Raw genomic sequence first — 21946 nt, 5'->3', positions numbered from 1 at the left:
CTAAGAAATACAAAAAATAGCCGGGCGAGGTGGCAGCGCCTGTAGTCCCAGGTACTCGGGAGGCTGAGGCCGGAGAATGGCATGAACCCGGGAGGCGGAGCTTGCAGTGAGCTGAGATCCGGCCACTGCACTCCAGCCTGGGCTACAGAGCGAGACTCCGTCTCAAAAAAAAAAAAAAAAAAAAAGAAAAATAGCAAGACTAAGCAAAAGTCTACACACTGAACAATGAGAACCCTATCCCACTTCCTTTTCTTTGTATAATGCTGGGAGACAGCCTTTTACCCCCAGGCAAAAAATTAGATAATTCCTGTCTGGGGAAACTTACCAGCACAAAAGATCAGACCTGCAGATACTAACCCTTGTGAGTCCTTTGATGAAAGAGCTGCAAGCCCACCTGATTGTCTTCTGTGAGTCCCACTTGCTGACAAACTCTGCCCATGTACACAGAGAACTCCAAGTATGCCTTGCAGTGCCCCTTAAACAGGGGCAGCCAGTAAAGGATTGCTCGACATTTCATAAAGGCCTCTAACATAAAAGACAGAAAAAAAAATGATACTCAAGGAAAGTAGCATCAGTACTTTCAGAAAACTCTTATCAGTATCCTCAGATAAATAAGAGAAGTTATTGCATAATAGCTATTGCATAATATTCATAATATAGGAACATAATGCAAAAGAAGATCTGAAAAACATTAAGAGCTCTTGGGAATTAAAAAATACATAAATAGCAGAAACAAACAAATTCTGTAGAAAAGTTTGAAGTTACAATAGAGGAACCCTCCTGAAAAGCAACCCATGAAGCAAAGAGATGGACAATAGGAGGTGAATAATAAGGAGAGAAAATTATCAAATAAATAATACAAGAAAATTCCCAGAACAGAAAAACACAAGCTTCATAATGGAAAGGGCCCGCTAAGTACCCAGTGCAATAAATTAAAGTAGGAGGGACCCAAATCAAAGCATATCATCATGAATCTCAAATGTTTCCAGAGAAAAAATAAGTTACATATAAAGCACTGGGAACCAGAATTATGTCCCATAGCAACACTAAAATGATTTCTTTGAAATTCTGAGAGAAAATTATTTTGAACATAAAATATAGTCACAGTATCAATCACGTGTAAGAGAAGACTAAAGAAATTTTCAGACAGGCAGGATCTCATGGAATTTACTGCCCCTCTACCCTTTTGTATAAAGCTGAAAGGAGGTGTGGTCTATCAAAGTTAGGAAATAAATCAAGAAAGATGATACAGGAAAGAAGAAATCTATTCTGTGGCAGCATGTGGTTCATTTTTCTGTAATGTAGATTGATTTTTTCCTGGAGGATTCAGGCAACAGGATCCCACGAAATACTGGAATTTTGTTATAGTACATGACCAAGATCCAAGGGGGTATTGGAGGCAAGGTACAGGATGACAGCTGTGCATCAGGCCTAGACAGGCAACCATCCAGATTGGCAGGAGAACAGGGGCTTAAGGAGGGAGGTCTCTAAGACAAATAAAAGTAGAATTGATGAGTTTGACTGCATTGAAAGGTACTTCATAAACTTAGTTACACATGTGAGGTTGAATTAGTAATAGGTACCTAAAAAGTGAAGAAAAATAGGAGGCAAAACAAAAAGTGTAAGTGAAGATACCTAATAATACACTCTGTGGCTCAGCTATGAATAATGAAATTTCCGTGGTTATAATAAAGTCACCCCTAAGTATTTCACCAGAAATTATAACCAGATTAGCAGGATGGGAGGAGGAAGGGATTTGGGAAGGGATCAAAGTGGGGAGGGAAGTGTAAGAGAGGTCAAATACTCATCTGCCATAGTAGGAAGTCATTTGCTAAATGTCTAAAATTTAAAATGAATAAATAGCATTATAAGCATGTTATTTAGAAAAATTAAATGCCAGAAGAAACTACTAAAGAAGTTAAAAATAATTTCTAGTAGAGAGAAGGACCTGGAGGTGGGGCTAGGGACTATTGTTTTATTATAAACTTTATGGTACTTTTACATACCTCTTTTTTTTTTTTTTTTTTTTTAAATAGAGATTGTGTCTAGCCGTGTTTCCCCAGCTGAAGCACAGTGGCTTGATTGTAGTTCACTGCAGCCTCAAACTCCTAGGCTCAAACAACCCTCCTGCCTCAGTTTCTTGAGCAGCTGGGACTACAGGCATGCACCCACCGAGCTAATATTTTTACTCTTTTGTAGAGACAGGGTCTCGCTGTGTTGACCTGGCTGGTCTTAAACTGCTGGTCTCAAGCAGTCCTCTCACTTCAGCCTCCCAGAGTGCTGGGATTACAGGCACGAGCCACCATGCCGGCTGTACTTTTACTTTTTTAATGACATACATCTACATGATAAAAATAAAATTTAATAAAAGCAAATAAAACTACTTTTATCATTTAATTTTTATTTAAAAAAATGTATATAGTAAAATCGCTGGGTTGTGGAGATGTCGGTCAATGGATTAAAAATTTTGGTTAGAGGAACATGTTCAAGAGATTTATTGTACAACATGGTGATGATAGTTTATAACAGTGTATTGTATTCATCAAAATTGCCAAGAGATTTTAGGTGTTCTCACCACAAAAAATAAGTATGTCAAGTAATGCATAAGTTAATTAGCTCAATTTAGTCATTCCACAATATATACATATTTCACAACATGTTGTATAGGATAAATATATGCAATTTTTATTGTCAATTTAAATAAGTAACAAAATATGTAAGTAAAAAATGTCTAGAAGCCTATATAACAGCATACTAACAGTGTAACTCAATGATGTAACTAGGGTTGGTTTTTACTTTATTCATTTTGTCTTTTCTAATTTTTTTCTATAGTAACTTTTATCACCGGGCTTAACAGGAATCTTAAAAAAGTGTATTTTTAGCAATTGTTGTTGTGTTATATCCACAACAGGATCTATATATTCTGTCAGAGAGGTTTATTTTTTGACTCATAACTAGTTTGTTCTTGAAATATGTACTTTGTTCTTTTAATTAGGGCTTAAAATGTTAAAATATTTCTAAAGAGGACTATTTTGGGGCTCTACAATGTACCTCTTTAGTGAGAACGCCTACAGTTTAGGCATATTAAGACATAATTCATTTATTTACTAAAGAATTAAAATAATAAAGATTTGATACTTTTTTAATGTTAACTATCAGGTAAGAACATTTGATCTGATATTTTGACAATCCCATTCTGTGACAGTATGTAGTTCATTTTGTTGTAATGCAGATGGCATTTTTCTGGAAGATTTGGGCACAGGATCCCATGGAATATTAGGACTGGCAATGTTTTATACTACATAGACTCAGAAACTGATGTTAACTATTTGATAATGGCCTTGGAAACTTAAAAAAGTCTCCAAGTTCCACTGACACATTGAAAGTGTACGGCTTGCTACCATATAACGATATGTTAGTTTTCCAGATTTCTGTTCTCAAGATCAGCTCTTTCTGTAGCAATAACTCATTATTTTAGTTAAGACACATCCTAACAATATCTAGTTTTAACACAATAAAAATAACCTATTTTATGCCTTATTTATTTCAAATATGAAAACATACTCTTTTTAAAATTATTTTTTAAATTATGAGAGTGATCAATGGCATGGTTTTAAAAAATTAATAAGCACAGAAGAATATAAAATGACCGTCAGTCCCCTGTCACCCTCACCCCCAGAAATAGACATGGTTAATAATTTCTTGTATGCTGTTCACGACATTTTAATGCATTTAAAGCATATGCTTTTTCTTTTCACAAGTTGCATATCTTAGACATCAGAATTCTGAAATTTGGGGCTAGAGCTTATGCCATGTTTTATTTTCAACATTTTACTGTTGACATTGATTTTTACTTTGAATATTTTTCTTTTTGCTCTATTTTTAAAATGTGTGAGTATTTTATTTTAAAAAGGAGGGGTGTCTGTATGTACAGAATAACTTGAAGTATATTCTCTTTCCTCTTCTCTAAATTGTATAATTTTATCTCTTTCAGTATTGGGGGCCTTATTCTGGACACAACTGTATCTGACCCGAACTTGGTTGGGATTGTTGTTTACACGCCAGTTATTAATGGTAAGAATTAGATATACTGTTTCCTGATAATATCAAATCTTGTATACTCTTAGGTACTATTAGGAGTCTTAGGGCTCAGATTCAAGAGGTCTGTACTCCTATCCAGCCATTCTCCCTCCAACCCTAAGTTGTTGCTCACAGTGAAAATGACATTCGCAGATCTCAGGAGGTGGAATACATTTCTGAAAAGTCCTCTTTCTTAATCTTATCATGAACCACTAGTTTGAGAGTCAGGGATACCTGACTTAAGATTAATGTGGCAAAATACATTTCAGATTTAGTTTATTATTTACATTGGGATTATCTGCTATCGTATATTGTTCTGTTGTTCCTTTGGTCAATTTTTGTGGATAAATTAGAGACAGCTGGGTTTAAACATTGCTTGAGTCCATTCAGTTCATTAAAATCTAGGGTGGGCGCAGTGGCTCATGACTGCAATCCCAGTGCTTTGGGAGGCCTCAATAGGAGGGTCGCTTGAGGTTGGGAGTTTGAGGCCAGGGCAACATAGTGAGACCCCCATCTCTATAAAAAATTCAAAAATTAGCCAGGTGTGGTGGCACACACCTGTATTCTCAGGTGTGTCCTCAGGAGGCTGAGGCAGGAGAATTGCTTGAGCCCAGGAGTTAGAGGCTACAGTTAGCCACTGCATGCTAGCCTGGGAAACAGAGTGAGACCCTGTCTTAAAAAAAAAAAAATTAAAGAGAAAAATCTGCTGGTCCTCAGCTGACCCCTTTGAAAATCTGTCATATATTTTTTTGTTATCTATGAAATGGGAATTATAATATTTAAATTCACAGACATTTATGTATGAATCACATTTAATAAGATCATTTTAATCCAGTCTACCAGCTTCTGGGGTGGCTGTCATTAAAGTGGATTTTTTTTTTTTTTACTTTAAGTTTTGGGATACATGTGCAGAACGTGCAGGTTTGATACATAGGTACACATGTGCCATGGTGGTTTGCTGCACCCATCACCCCGTCCTCTAGTTTTTAAGCCCCGCGTGCATGAGTTATTTGTCCTAATGCTCTCCCTCCCTTTGCCCCCGACCTGACAGGCCCTGTTGTGTGATATTCTCCTCCCTGTGTCCATGTGTTCTCACTGTTGAACTCTAAAGTAGATTTTAAGTATAGCCTAGACCAATGCAATTTAAACAGTAATTCTACTTGGGGAAAAACATGTCCCAGGATATACTACATATTTAGTGTAATTTACTTTGCGTATCTATGTAAAAAGAAAATGTGTCAGTCGGGCATGGTGGCTCATCCCTGTAATCCCAGCACTTTGCGAGGCCAAGGCAAGTGGATCACTTGAGCTCGTGAGTTTGAGACCAGCCTGGGCAACATGACCAAACCCTGTCTGCACAAAAAATATAAAAATAGCCAGGCATGGTGGTACATGCCTGTAGTCCCAGCTACGTGGGAGGCTGAAGCGAGAGGATCCCCTGAGCCTGGGAGGGAGGCAGAGGTTGCAGTGAGCCAAGATCATGCCACTGCACTCCAGCCCGGGCAACAGAGCAAGACCTTGTCTCAAAAAAAAATGTATATATGTATATATGTAAAATATATATATGACATATAAAGGCAAGTTCTTCGAAATCTAATTTCATATCTAAAATTTCTACTGAGTATTTTAATTTTTATATCCCTTTAGAATATCAATGAACACATTTTCCCTATAGGTCTCTCTCTTCGTGCCTCCATTCTCCCCATTGCCCACACATAAAATTGTGGGACCATCTATTTCAACCTGGTCCTTCATCCTTTTTGACTGAAAAGTGACCAAGCCATTGTCTACTTGCCCTTTAACACAGTTCACTTGCTCACTCGTTTATTTATATAACAAGCATGTCTTACCCTTGTAGCCTAATGTCTCAATATAGCCATCATTCAAGTAATAAAGTAGCCTTCCTGACTCACTCTCTATTTGATGCAAATTAAGTGTCACTAATAGCCTAGTCATTCTTAAACATTGTTTTTATTACATGGGTCCTAAGACCCATGTAATAAACAGTGGCTTTTTTATCCCTGCCTATCAAATCAAATTTGAATTTTTCTTCCTAGCTTTCAAGGCCCTCTGTACATGGTTGAACTCATTGTTTCGCAAAGACACGTACAAGTTTTTTCATTATTATTCTAGCTAGGTTTTTATATTGTCCCCACAAAGATTCATCTAATTTTCACTGCCTGGAATAACTACTGCTTTCCTCCCACCTCTTCAGATCCTCTTCTGTGAATATTAATGGATGAGTTCATTAGCATAAACATTACTCATAATGACTGTTAGAGCTATATTAAACAACATTTCAGTAAGAAATCTAACTTAAATTACAATAACCCTTTTATTATAAGACTTTAATGCATATTTCAGTTGTTTTACCTTACATAAGAAACAATTCTAGAGCTTCACTGAAATGCTCTCCTTGGATGTCTGTGCCGTGGCATTGCGTGATATTCATAGTAATGTATTTTTAGCCTCTCAGGAAGTAAACCTGTTAGTTGGCTATCAGCACTTTGGGAGGCCAAGGCAGGTGAATCGCTTGAGCTCATGAGTTTGAAAAACCAGCCTGGGCAACACGAACAAAGCCTGTCTGCACAAAAAATACAAAAATTAGCTGGGCATGGTGGTACACCATGAACTTATAAATTCCACTCTTTAAAAAACATTAATAGAAATGGTTTATTCTATGTTCCTGAAAGAAGATGGAACATTTGAGAATTGAATTTCATTTAAAATGTATTGGGGAATGTACTATTTAGAGGACCCTTGTTTATCTTCATCACTATCCTCATCATTATCTGCTATTTAGTGAGTACCTACCACTAAGTACCAGGTAACTCACAGGTTTCTTTTATGCATGTTATGTCATCCTCACAATAAGATCAGTAAGTTGTCTAAGGTCTCTTACCTTGTGAGTGGTCAGTCACGATTGAAGCCCAGATTGGGTCTATTCTAAAGCCTATGATTTTTTTCCTCAAAATATGCAGCTACTAATTTATGTTTTACTACCTACAAGAATGCATACATTATTTAAAGTAAGGCCTATCTGTGTTCATATTGTGACTAGAATATCTTTTAATATGTATTAATGTCTTTCAGAACTAGTGGCATTTTCCAAAATGTATTTCTTGGTAACACCAGTTCTGTGAGATGTTAATAAGTATAACTTGAAAAGTGAGTTCTGTGGTCAATCAAATTTGGTAAACATTAAGTTAAACAAACTTGTTTACTACAGGATTTCTTAAAGCCTTTGTCATGCTAACATATACGTGAGTCTCTCTTTCTGGTACTTCTGTTAGCTAGGTGTTGGGATTTCTAGATCTAGCCTTCCTCAGACCCCCTAGACCACACTTTGAGAACCATTGATCTAGGGCTTATATCTTTTTTATCACAGTCTACTTTCAAACAATAATGAATCACTTTACATATAGGATAAGAAGCTTATGTCACTATACTTGAATTACCACTCCTCTTTCTTATGTGCTCTTTTTTGAAATACATTTTACTTTGTAGTAAGTCCTGTAATATATTGTTATTATTTTTTGCTTCAGTTATTTTTAAAGAGACTAAAAATGAAAAAATATATCTTTTATATTTTCTCATATAAAGTTATATTTCCAACACTCTTTTCTTTGTGTAGATGCAGGTTTTTATCTGGTGTTATTTTCCTTCTGCCTGAAGAAATTCCTTTAATGTTTGTTGTAGGGCAGGCTTACAGAGGAAATAGAGGCTTTAGGCATGTCTCTCCCAGCATGCTTCTCTCTCCTTTCCCTTCACCACTATTCTTATCTCTAACAATGTCTATTTTTAAATTCTTTCACCCCTATCTCAGAAGAGCTGATTCTTTTGCCCAGGACCGACTAGTTCACCTGTGCCCTGGATACTATTCCATTCCAACTCCAACAGGAGCCTTACTCCATCAATTATTTTAACTTTTCTGGTATCTCCCGTGTCTTCCTCTCTTACATCTTTTCCCTTTAGCTTATGAATGTGCACAAGTCTTTTATCCCAAGTCACCTTTCCCATAGTGCTCTGCCTTCTCAAGCTTCTGTTCTCTCTCCTACTCTCGACAGTCAAACTTTCCCAAGTGTAGTCTGTATTTTTTCAACTCATTATAGTATTTTTTCTTCCTTCTTACTCTACAAAACTGCTTTTACTAAGCTCTCCAGTGACCTCCTAATTACTTTATCCAATGACTTATTTTCAGTCTTCATTCTATTCAGTTGTTTAATACTATTTACTATACCCTTTTTGCAATTCTACCATTCTGATCCCTTCTCTGAAAATTCTTTTTCATTTTCCTTCACTGGTTCCTTCTTTCTGCCTGCCTCTTTGTATTCTTCAAGTCCCTGCTCTTGAGCTCCTATTCTTAGTTTTTAACCTTCTTTCTGGGCAATATTGTCTCATCCAGAGATTTTTGAAGTGTGGTCCCTAGACCAGCAATATCACCTGGGATCTCATTAGAAATGCAAATTCTTAAGCCTGAATCAGCAGCTCTGAGGTAGAACTCAGCAATTGATTTTGATACATGCAAAAGTTTGAGAACAACTTGTCCTTGTCATATGGCTTCATTTCATGGCTTTATCCCTAGTCTTGACATATCTGTTCCTTTCTAGATCCATACTTTAAATTGGATATTTCTACATGGAACATTTGAAACTTCTAACTGAAATTATCCTCTTCCCCTCAAACCTGCCCTTTGGTGTTTCCTGTGTCAGTTAGTGGTGTCAGCTACCCAGTGTCCCAAACAAGACATCCCCAATCGCATACTTCCTCTCCCTTATCCTATTTTTATCTGCTCTTGAAATAACTTCTGAATTAGAGATGCATTGGTTAGAAGGAGGATGAAAGCTATGTTATTGTAGCCAAGAAGGAATCAAGAGGGACTATTTATTCAGTGATCAGGAAGTCATTTGAGAGTTCAGTTTTGTTGAGTAGCAGACTAGATAAATGAGAGTACAGTCTTACAATAGAATGTTATTAACAATAAAAATGGATAAATTACATGTCCCAGAAGAGCAAGGATGAATCTCAGAAACTTATATGATAAATTGTTCCATTTATCTAAAGTTCAAGTGTATGTAAAACCAAATTATATAGTATTTAGGAATATACATGTGTGTGGTAATAACACAGAGAAAAGCAAGAGAATAAAAAACGCAAATATAGTCACTCTGATAGGGAAGGAAGGATATGAGATTAGGGAAGAGTGCAGAGGGCACTTCAAATCTAAAGATAATGCATTCCTTTTCTTAAACTGGGTGGTGGGTACATGGGTGTTTTTTTGTAGTATAAATCTTTATAACTTACATATGTTTATAAATGTTATTTTTGTATTTATTAAATAGTATAAAACAATAAACATCTTAGAAGTAGCACTTTTAGACTTCATGTTAAATGATTGACAGTGAAAAGAAAAGAATTAGAATAACACTTGGAAGTCCAGATGAGGAACTTTTTCCAAGAGAAGAGACATGTGGGTACGTTTGTTGGCAAGGAGGCAAAGGAGTAATAGAGAAGGAAAGATCAAGGATGCATGAGAGATGGTGAATAATGAGGGAGCAAGGCCCATGAAGTGATGGACCACACAGTAGCCTTAGGAAGAAAGGATAACCCCTTATTTCAATGTGGTAAGAAAAGAAAAGGAGTCCTGAAGAAAGACAGGTGGAAATACACAGATATGGGCGAGGGGATAGAGACTAAGATGAACAAGGACCTTACAACTGACAGCCTCAGTTGTCCCAACAAAGTAGAGAGATTCATTTCTCTAGGACAGTGTTTTCTAATCTTTCTCATGTCATAGCACACATAAAAATTATATTCGGATGGCACCCTAGGGTGAAGAAGGCAGCCATTTGCAACCAGAGGTTCCTGATATGCCAAGAGCTTAGAGGATAGTATCTTGACACAGCTGTAACCCATCTGAGCCACACTGGTTGGGAATTGCTGATCTAAGGCAGTGTTTTTCCATCTTTTATTTTCATCATCACCTTCTGAAGGAGCCGTTTGAATCATTTTTTTTTTCTAAATGTACCTACCCATGAAATTTTCATATTACACATCTACTTTTTATCCATTTATGTGCTGTATGTGTAAATGGGCTTTATAAATAAAATGAGTGATTTTTTTTCTCCCCTCAAGAACCAGTTTTCACCTCTGTTAAGAATGTATAATCTAAACTGAGCATGTTGGCTCACTTCTATAAACCCCAGCACTATGGGAGGCCAAGGAGGTGGGATTGTGTGAGCTCAGGAGTTTGAGACCAGCCAAGGCAATATAGTGAGACCTCATTTCTACAAAAAAAAAAAAAATAGAAAAAGAAAAGAAAAATCAGCCAGGCATGGTGGCACACACCCATAGTCCCCTCTACTCGGGAGGCTGAGGTGGGAGGATCACTTGAATTCAGGAGATCAAGGCTGCAGTGAGTTGTGATTGCACCACTGCATTCCAGCCTAGGCAACAGAGCAGGACCCTGTCTCTAAATACATACATACATACGTAATTTATTTAAAAAAGAATGCATGATCTATGGTAAAGGAAGTAGAAAATTTAGAGAGTTCATCAGCCATTTACCACCTTGTCTACAAGTGTGTTGGGAGGGAAATGGTAAAGGTAATGCATTAGGGATTAGGGAGGTGAATACGCCTACCCTTGTTTAAATAAAAAGATCTTCACTAAAAGTGTGTTCCAATGTATTTCTTCTTAAAACTATGAAAAAAATGGAAGCTATTTCTCCTCCATCTTTTTGCATTTCTTGAAACTAAAAGAGTAATTTCTGCATGTGAGTTCTGGTAAGTCCTGAGAGGAGAACAGGTGAAAATGCAGAGGTACGTAGAGATGGCGAAAATAGTTAGGGATGTAGGAAGGGGCCAGACTTATTATACTGTTGATTATAAAGATTTATTTCTTAAGAAAATGAACTTTTGCTTTGGGTTCCCTTCGGAATGTACAAAGGAATTCTTGACAGAATTTGAAATACATTCCATGACGTTAGTGCTAAACATTTACTGGAAACATATATTTCTAAATTTAACAAAACATAAATTTGGATTTTAAAACAGTCCCTAGATGAACCTACTGATAATTTCTTCCTACTTTCAAACTTTATTTCATCAGCTGAGCTTATTCAAGCATCAGACACTTAAAATTCGGTCTTGTGGATACTGAGGAATCTTGCATATTAATTAGTGTATTGACAAGTTGTTTTTACTAATACTTTTAATTTATGTGAGACTATCTTTAGATGCTCTCCACTGGCTTTAATAACACAATTAGTCCCTAAAGACTTTAAATAATTTAAAAGAAATGTTGACAGACTAGCTTTTAGTAGAAACATATGTCATTATAGCAAGAAAGCATTTTTTGACATTAAAGAAAACTAGGCCGGGCGCGGTGGCTCAAGCCTGTAATCCCAGCACTTTGGGAGGCCGAGACGGGCGGATCACGAGGTCAGGAGATCGAGACCATCCTGGCTAATATGGTGAAACCCTGTCTCTACTAAAAATACAAAAAACTAGCCGGGCGAGGTGGTGGGCGCCTGTAGTCCCAGCTACTCGGGAGGCTGAGGCAGGAGAATGGCATAAACCCGGGAGGCGGAGCTTGCAGTGAGCTGAGATCCGGCCACTGCACTCCAGCCTGGGCGACAAAGCGAGACTCCGTCTCAAAAAAAAAAAAATAAAATAAAAAATAAAGAAAACTATTCTAAGGTAATAATTTTGTTATAGTTTAAAAATATAACCAATGATCATGATGAAACCATGAGAGGCTAAAACTTTAATTAGCCCCTTCAATAATTATGTTGTTTACTTAAAAATTTTATTCACCTTATCTGGAAAAATGATATCAGTGTCTTTCTGAAGTCTCTCATTCATTTTCTTTTTAGTTTGGTACAATTATAACATCAGTTATGTCTGTGTTTCCTGGACTACAATTGTGATAAGGTGATAAGCTGTTTATTTATAAGACTTTATTTATATTTATTATCATTATCTTTGTCTGTTACATGGCAACAAATAAATTATAAAAGTAGTTTTATAAAGTTTTACCAACAAATTTGTGGGTTTTAGAAGAGAGCTACAATTAATCATTAGTAGCTTTTTGTTTCAAACTCAATTTAAGGGAAGTTGCAGTTGTAGAACAGATATACTTTGGGTTAATAGCAGATGCTGTCTGTTTTTGCATTGAAGCATTCCATATCCAATAAAATACCACATAGAACATTACCCCCAAGAATATCCCCAGAGTAACTGAAGAGGAATGCAATTTATGCATTCCTACGGAAAATATCCATCATTGAAAAACGTATCTGAATGTAATCTTCTGCTTTGCATTAAGTATAGTTTTTTGATATTAGATTCTTTTCCTTTTGAGTGACTATAAAGAGAAAGATTACAAAGCTGTTTTTGCTAAGTTACCCCTTATTGGTTTACCCAGTAACTTTTTGTGAAAATGCTTGCATTATATAGTTAAATATTCTTGCCGCTTTCAATTTCTGAGACTTTTTCATTTACCCTCACTTAGAGGTATAAACTATTGGCCTTGTTTATATATGCTATTATCAGATGAGTACCAATACATGCTAATTATTCAATGTTCTGTCTAGTTGTTTGTTTTTTAACGTCAGTGAGTTTAGCAGTTGATAGTTGTATACCAACTGTAGCAACACTATTGTGAATAAGTTCTGATAACCCACTACCATTGGACCAGCCTCTATTCTTTTCTTTAGAAAGTAAGTTCAGATTTAGAAAAATCCAGACTTTAAAAAGATAGTCACTTCTAACTTCTAGTGGAAAATTTATTGAGTAAACAGAAGGCTGTTTAATTGATTATTTAAAATATGGGTGCTAGCCAAGCTTGGTGGCTCATGCCTAAATCCCAGTGCTTTGGGAGGCCTAGGCAGGAGGATCTCTTGAGCCCAGGAGTTCAAGACTAGCCTGGGCAACATAGTGAGACCCCATCTCTAAAGAAAAAAATATTTTTTTTAATTAGCTGGGCATGGTGATGCATACCTGTAGTCCTGGCTATGTAGGGGGCCAAGGCAGGAGGATTGCTTGAGCTCAGGAGTACGACGTTGCAGTGAGCCAAAATGGCGCAACTGCACTCCAGCCTGTGAGACAGAACAAGACCCTGTCTCTAAAAATAAATAAATAAATAAATAAATAAATAAATAAATAGAATGGGCACTAAATGATTTATTCTCTTTCATATATATTTTTTAAAACAAAGTAGTCTGTGAATTGAAAAGCAATACAGTTTCTGGACATCCTCTGACCGATGAATTCTCCAGAAAATGTCAGGACCTACAGTTAAGAAAACGCCAAGTCAGAATCACATTATTTACATAAATTTATTATTATTGATAATAATATTTAACATTTTTAAGCCTTTGCCATGTCCAGAAACTGTGCTAAGCATCTTTCATGTATGCATTATTTTATTTAATTCTCTCAGCATCCTTATTAGATAGATATTAAATTATCCTTATTTTCAGATTAGAAAATGGAAGCTCCAAGAAGTTAAATATCAGTGATGTCATAGCAAGTGACTGAGGTGATTTTCAAACCCACATAGTTTGAGCCACAGTCAGAATGTTACAGAGAACACAGCTCTGCATTTATGTGCCTTATTATTCTGTCTGGTCCATGTGACTCTTAAACACATTTTTAAAGAAATTTATTTTCCTTTATAAATTTTTTCAGAACTCCCTGGGATACATATTTTAAAATTTTTATGATGAACTGCATTTTAAATTATCTTAAGCTTTGCTTTAATGAATTTTTTATTTACTAAATGAGATGTGATGAGGAAATCATGAAGCTACATTTAGTTTAAGATCAAGACATTATAATTTCAGCCTTAAAACTATAATGTTTAAATTGCTTCATTTTTGGTCATTGGCACAAAAAGCGATCAGCCTCTCAGCTTAGAAGGGGGGAAGCTCGTGCTTTTCCTGTTTCTGTACTTACATTTTTTCTGCAATTAAAAAATATTAAATTCTTATTCCACAATAACAAATTAACATTATTAGAATTCAGTGAATGCCAAAACTTCACTAGGTATCAGGCAATATATAGGTGATATATAGGTAATATTGACCTAAATATCTTTGAACAAAATTACTCAATCTTTGTTTCTGAGTATAATGCTTATGGATACCCAAGATTAAACTGCTTAGATTTGGAGGCTGCTAGAGCTGGGTTTTTTCTTAGTAAGAAACTGGATCCTAAATATTACATCCTAAATTATTAAGCAAAGAATTAATAATCTAGCACAAGTCAGATAATCCTATTATAAAAACAAAACAAAAACAAGGTAGTTTCATCACACTTTTTTTTTTGGAGGGAAATCTGTTTTGCTTCCAGGTAACTTGGATCAACAGTGGGTAACAGACCTGGCCAGAGGATTGCTGCCTTCTGATTCTCTCTGATATCATCAAAGCTTTCGACCTTTAGCACCTGGTTCAGACATCCTGTTGCAATTGTTCTCTAATTCTTCTTGTTCAGAAATCTCCTTCGCCAGTGTTTTTGGTGTGATTTAAATGGAGTCCTTCATAAATTTAAGATGTCAAGTTCTCTTGATTTCATACTTCTTTCAGAGCTCATTCTTCCAACTGTTGTACCTATGTAGGCATTTCTTTGAGTATTTGTCTAAGAGTGGAATTGCTAGATTGTAGGATATGGCTATCAACAACTTTATTTATTTATTTATTTATTTACTTACTTACTTACTTACGTACTTACTTACTTACTTAAAACAGGGCCTTATTCTGTCACCCAGACTGGAGTGCAGTGGCATGACTATGGCTCACTGCAGCCTTAATCTCTTGGGCTCAAGCCATCCTCCTGCCTCAGCCTTCTAAGTAGCTGCAACTACAGGTGTGCACCACCACACCCAGCTAATTTTTTTTATTTTTAGTAGAGACAAAGTTTCACTATATTGCCCAGGCTGGTTTCAAACTCCAAGGCTCAAATGATCCTCCTGCCTCGGCTTCCCAAAGGGCTGAGATTACAAGTGTGAGCCACTACACTTGGCCTCAACAACTGTATTACACAATGCCAAAATGTTTTCAAAAGGGATTGTAACAGTTGACATTCTTGCTAGCTTTGTGTAAGAGTGCTCATTGCTCCACGTTATTATAAATAGTTGATGTTTTTACGCTAAAAGTTTTTACCAATCTGATGAGTATGAAATGATATTTATTATGCTTTTATTCGCATTTCTGCAATTACTGATTCTCTCTACATGTAGGAGTTCTTTATATATTCTGGATAGTAGTTCTTTGACAATTATATGTGTTGAAAAAAAAATTCTTCCACTCTGTGGCTTGTCTTTCCACTTTCTCTGTGGTGTCTTTTGATGAACAGAAGGTTTTAATTACACTGTAGTCAGATTTGTCAACTTTTTCCTTTATGGTGTATAATTTATCTCTTTTGTTAAAAAATCCTTTTTGATCCATTCTGTATCATCTTGTAAAACTTAATATGTTTTTCTTTTGCATGATGTGTTTAATTAATGTGGAATTTATTTTTGTGCATGATGAGAGTGGGGATCAAATTGCATAGGTTTTTGGCATATTCCATAATTATCTTAGCACTACTTATTACAAGTCTATAGCACTATTTATTGATTTGCAGTTCCTCCTTTGTCATATCTCAGATTTCGTGTGTGTGTGGGTGTGTGGTTATCAAGTTAAAGAAGTCCTACTTGATTCCTCGTTTGCTAAGAGTTGTTAATGATAAATATAAAATTGTATAAATTATTCTGCATTTATTCATACAATTATATTATTTTTTCCTGCATTCATTTGTTAATGTGCTGAGTTGCTTTAGTTTCTTTCCAGCTATTAAATCAGTCTTGCATTCCTAGGATAAATCAAATTTGGTTATGATATACATTTTATGTGTTGTTGGATTTGATTTGCTAATTGTTTAGTATTTTTAAAGTTTATGATGTTCCTATATTATCCTTTTAATGCACGCACTGTCTGTAGTGATGATGTCTCTTTCATTCTTGATATTGGAATTTGTGTCTTCTATCTCTTTTTTATCTATTCGAAGAACCAGCTTTTTGTTTCATTTATTTTTCTCTGCTGTTTTTATTTTCTATTTCATTGATTTCTGTTCTTATTTTATTCCTTCCTTATACTTTCTTGTGGTTTAATTTTTTTTTCTTGGTTCTTAAGATGTGAGCCTTAGATCATTGATATGAAAGCTTTCTTCTTTCCTAATATAAGTAATGCTATGGATTGCTAAGTACTGCTTTATGTGCCTCCCACATATCTCAATATTTTATGTTTTCATTTGTAGTAAATTCAAAATACTTTCCAAATTTCCTTGTGTTTTCTTCTTTGAACTATGGGTTTTTTAGAAATGTACTGTTTACTTTCCAGATATTTGGGGGAATCCTCAGATACCTTACTTTTCTGTTATGGAAAGAGAACATACATTGCTTGTTCCAATCATTTCTAATTTATTGAGACTTGTCTTATTGCCTGTAATATGGTCTGTCTTCATTAATGTTCCATGAGTGCATGTGTAAAATGTATGCTGCTGTTCTGGGTAGTATGTTCTATAAATGTAATTTAGATTAAACTGGCTGATAGTAGTATTAAATCAGTCTTGCATTCCTAGGATAAATCAAATTTGGTTATGATATACATTTTATATGTTGCTGGATGTCTTCATTAATGTTCCATGAGTGCATGTGTGAAATGTATGCTGCTGTTTTGGGTAGTATGTTCTATAAATGTACTTTAGGTTAAACTGGCTGATAGTAGTATTAAAGTCTTCTATATCATTGTTGATTTTTAAAATATAGTAAGTCCTCACTTAACATCGTTAATAGGTTCTTAAAACTGTGACTTTAGGTGAAACAATACATAACAAAACCAACTTTTTTCTCATCAATGTTATAATATAATGACATTGAATGATGCTATTCTAGGAGTTGCTGTACATCATTTCGCTTATAGTCTGTTTCCAAGAATCTATCAATGACGTTAAGTGAGGACTTACTATATGTGTACTCAATGAATGAGATACAGTGGTAAAATCTGTGTGTAAAAACAGACCTGTCTGTTTTCCCTCTTAGATTTATCAGTTTTTGCTTGATGTATTTTGAAGACTTGACTTTTTTTTTTTTTTTTTTTTTTTTGAGACAGAGCCTTACTCTGTTGCCAGGCTGGAGTGCAGTGGTGCGATCTCAGCTCACTGCAACCTCCAACTCCGGGGTTCAAGCGATTCACCTGCCTCAGCCTCCAGGGTAGCTGGGATTACTGGCACACGCCACCACAACCAGCTAATTTTTCTATTTTTTTAGTAGGCATAGGGTTTCACCATGTTGGCCAGGATGGTCTTGATCTCCTGACCTCATGATCCGCCCACCTCGGCCCCCCAAAGTGCTGGGGTTACAGGCGGGAGCCACTACTACTGGCCATCTTGACCTTCTTAAACTTTATTCAATGTTCGTCTCCATCCTTGGTAATATTCCCTGTTAGAATGCCTTTTTTTTCCTGATATTGATACAGTCACTCTCACTTTCTTTTTCTTAGTGTTTGCATGATATATCTTTTTCCATATTTTTACTTTTAATTTATGTCTCTGTCTTTTAATATATTTGTATACCTTTTCCACTAGATCCTTTAACGTATTAATTATAATTATTTTAAATTCCTTGTTGGATGGTTTCAAAACCTGATTTATCTCTGGGTCTGGCTCTGATGATTTCTTAATTCCTCCAATGGTTTATATTCTTTATTGTTTTTCCCTGTCTTTTAATTTTTTAATTGAATGCTGGACATTATATATACAAGACCATTGGAGATTGAGATAAATATTATTTTTGCCTAGAAATAGGAGTTCTTTTCTTCTGCTACATCATTAGGATGGAGGATTGAGTCAATCTAGTCAGCACTTGAACTGGGTTTGTTTTTGTGGTTATTATCATTACCTTCAGCACACCACTAACCTCAACTTTCTTTATGGGCATGCTCTGGCTATCCTGTGCTTAGTGTGCAGCTTGGAGGGCTATATGCCTGCAGCCTAGAAGGTTTAACTATCTGTGCTCTTCCTCTTCTCCCAACAGTCAGTTGCTGATGTTTCTTAGTGAAAGGCATGGGATGGGGTTTGAGATTCTCTTGCTCTTTCCTCAATCTTAGGCAGTCCTACCCTCAGCAGTTAAGAATTTGAATTTTTCAGTTTTCTTCTTACTCACTTTTATGGCTTAACTTCTTTCTCCTATACTCTGCAAAAGGAGAAACCATTTGAGTATCCTGTCTTACCTTGGAGGGGCTTACCACTCTTTGGAATTCATTTCACATCCTGGCATCAACTCTTCTGCTTCGGATTATATTAGAGGGTAATGAGTATTTTTTCCAGTGGCTCTGTACCAATTTCTTTAGTAAACTGAGAAGAAAAGTTTCTAGCCTTATCTATTTGAGTAAGTCTAGCTTATCTTCCCTGTCATTAAGGTGATAAACGTGAAGGATCTTGGTACCTAATTTTATATCTTGGTTTTGATAATGATTTTTAAAAATTACCTGCTCTGGTCTGCTTTCATACCATACAGTCAAGTTTGAAAACACAATGAATTAATCTTATCTAACAATCACTTTATGCCTTTGGAATGTCTACTTAAACATTAAATAGATCAACATTTCAGAACTCTTTATTTTGTTTTATTGGCCCATAATGTTACATGAAGAGGGTTGCTTTTGGTTGAATTTATGCAAGTTGTTTAAAATATGAGGATTGCTACTTTGTTTTTCCTTGTGTTTCAGGTATTGGTGGTAATTTGGTGGCCATTCAGGCTAGCAGGATTTCTACCTACCTCCATTTACATAGCATTCCAGGAGAATTGCCTGATGAACCCAAAGGTTGTTACTACCCATTTAGAACTTTCTTTGGTCCAGGTATGTGCTCATGGATTTTTGCATATTTTAGATCAAGGCCTATTGCTCTCTAAGATTATAGGCAGGCAGCATTTATTGAATATGTGTTTTGTGAGAGTTGCTGAACTTTCCTATTTCTGAGAGCTAATCCCAGTGAATGAAAAGGCATGTGTATCAATTCTACAGTTGCCGAGGATCTTTGTATAATGTTTCTTTGATGCCTGTTTCTGAGGTATCTTGCTTATTAGTTGTGAAAGAGAAACCTTATTTTGTGAAAGACAAAAGAATCATTGCCAGGTGATTTTGGGAGGCAGATGTACTATCTTATCTATATTATTATTTTGGCCTTTCTAAATGTAGGCAATTTGATCTCAAACAAACCAGATGAGAAGGGATAACCTCGGTTTCAAGGATGATGCATTATTTATGTGACTATGAAAAAACAAAGGCACACGATTACCAAAAAACTAAGACCATAATTTTAAACCTCACAATTCTTTTTTTTTTTTTTGAGACAGAGTCTCGCTCTGTCGCCCAGGCTGGAGTCCAGTGGCCGGATCTCAGCTCACTGCAAGCTCCGCCTCCCGGGTTCAGGCCATTCTCCTGCCTCAGCCTCCTGAGTAGCTGGGACTATAGGCGCCCGCCGCCTCGCCCGGCTAGTTTTTTATATTTTTTAGTAGAGACGGGGTTTCACCGGGTTAGCCAGGATTGTCTCGATCTGCTGACCTTGTGATCCGCCCGTCTTGGCCTCCCAAAGTGCTGGGATTACAGGCTTGAGCCACCATGCCTGGCCTAAACCTCACAATTCTTATATATATTTTTTTCCCTGATGAAAATAAGTGTGATTATTGACTTTTGTTTTTTAAAAAAAATTTGTTGTTGTTAAGACAGGGCTTTGCTCTGTTGCCCAGGCTGGAGAGTAGCATACCATCACAGCTCACTGCACCTCAAACTCCTGGCTCAGGTGATCCTCCCACCTCAGCCTTTTGAGTAGCTGGGACTACAGGCACGAGCCACCTTGCTTGGCTAATTTTTTATTTTTTTATTTTTTGTAGAGATGAGGTCTCACTATGTTGCCCAGGCTGGTCTTGAACTCCTGGCCTCAAGCAATCCTCCCACCTTGGCCTCCTAAATCTCTGGGATTACAGGTGTGAGCCACAGTGCCTGGCAATTATTGACCTATGAATGAAGATCAGAAATGGCTACCCTTTTAATACCAGCGATAGAAGTCTAAAGAAATTAGTAAAACTAAAACATTCTTGTACTTTAAGAACTTTATATTTTCTCTTTTGTCTTCCCTCTGTTTTTATGATAGATATTAAAAGTGTGACCGATGTTCTTCATAGCAAGTTTTTATCAACCACCTTTCATTTAATTAACATATATGGTAGAAATTTCAGAGAATGAAATGAATTGTAACTACTTGAAATTTATTTTTGGCAATCAAATTTCATATGATAGTATGAAGTATAGTAACTAGAAAGTAATCCTCAAATTTTAATAACTATGACCTATTATTAACCAAAATATAATTTCGTTTTAATTACTTTTACATTTTATATTACAGGAGTAAATAATAAGTCTGCTCAAGTTCTGCTGCTTTTAGTGATTCCTGGACATTTAATTTTCCTCTACACTATTCATTTGATGAAAAGTGGTCATACTTCTTTAACTATAATCTTCATAGTAGTGTATTTATTTGCTGCTGTGCTACAGGTAAGAGTTAAAACTTCTTGAAACCTCTTTTATGCTGAGACTGCTGTAAAAGTACAACTATGGAAATCTAAAAACACATGACATATTTTACCATCTCAAAAATCAACTGAACATCTTCATATTGATTTGATCTTCTGAAAACCAATAAACAATTTTTTGTTAGTCATCAATATTTATATTGTTAGGCCCATGTAAACATTGTTTATTATAGAGTCAGTTAATTTCACTATGACTTATATTTACTTTTCTTGTATTTTCTTTCCCATGGGGCTAATAATCATATCTCTTTGCATTTGCATCATTTTCCATAAACCCATCTTTAATTTTTACCAATGGTTCTAGTTTTATTTTGGCTTCCTGGGCATGGCTCCTTGCTAAACTTTGTAGATTTGGTACCTTCTTCAGTGAGGTAAGTCCTAATCCCTTAAGAGATGGATTCAAATAGTTCTTTGAAGAGATAACATTTATCATTTGACTTTCAAGGAGTTTGGCATGTAGGAATGAGGCTAGAAGGTAGGTATGTAGACATTATTCCACTGAAAAGAAACTACATTGATGATAATGATGATAATGAAATTAGTTGGCATTTATAGTGTTTCCTATATGCTCAGAAGCATTATAAGTGCTTTATATGTATTGATTCATTTAATTCTCACAAAATGCTATGAGATTTGTTTTTGATATAAATCAGCGATTTTCAAAGTGGGATACACACAGAGCAATGCATCATGTGGAGGAAGAAAAGATTAAAACTTCATTTATTTAAAGTATCTTTTTTCTTCTATTTTTGTGTTTGCTTAGTAATAAATATATTTTAGCACAATGTTAAATAAGTATACCAAATATTTTATACTGAGAGAGCTGCATAATCTAAAACTTTTTGGAGATTACTGAGTTAAAACACAGAGGTGAGAAAGCACAGGGCTTGTGCAAGGTACAATAATTCATATCTAGGATCTAACAGACAAGATAAGGTTAAGAAGGTTGATTAAGGCTGGTGTAGAAAAGGCCTTAAATACAAGGGAAATTAGAATCTATTCTTAAAATAACAAAACCCTTACAACTTGACATTTTTAGCTTGTCTATTATGCTTCATAGTGCCTTAGATTTTACTGACAGTCACCTATTGAATAATTAATTAATTTATTCATCCAGTAAACTTTCATGCTACTAGATAGAGGGATGGCTTTTAAATCCCGGGAGGAATAAGTTCAGACTCCGTACTCAGGTCTCATAGTCTAGTGGGAAGGCCACTACATGAACAAAGAA

The 21946-nt window shown here is 35.8% G+C and overlaps 1 protein-coding gene across 7 annotated transcripts in view; it reads left to right on the top strand.

Annotated features, from left to right (window-relative positions):
• SLC41A2 (solute carrier family 41 member 2) overlaps positions 1–21946 on the top strand; it is a 144995-nt gene that overhangs the window by 84560 nt on the left and 38489 nt on the right. For all 7 annotated transcript variants that reach the window (XM_015152658.3, XM_015152651.3, XM_077954832.1 and 4 more), the window contains 3 exons: positions 3995–4074; positions 18851–18982; positions 20529–20677. In XM_015152658.3, the coding sequence (XP_015008144.1) occupies positions 3995–4074; positions 18851–18982; positions 20529–20677 (361 nt within the window). The remainder of the gene's footprint in view (positions 1–3994; positions 4075–18850; positions 18983–20528; positions 20678–21946) is intronic.

Source organism: Macaca mulatta, chromosome 11 (assembly GCF_049350105.2).
Source record: "Macaca mulatta isolate MMU2019108-1 chromosome 11, T2T-MMU8v2.0, whole genome shotgun sequence".
In the NCBI taxonomy this organism is placed as follows: Eukaryota; Metazoa; Chordata; class Mammalia; order Primates; family Cercopithecidae; genus Macaca; species Macaca mulatta.
This window is presented reverse-complemented; position numbering and strand designations above follow the sequence as displayed.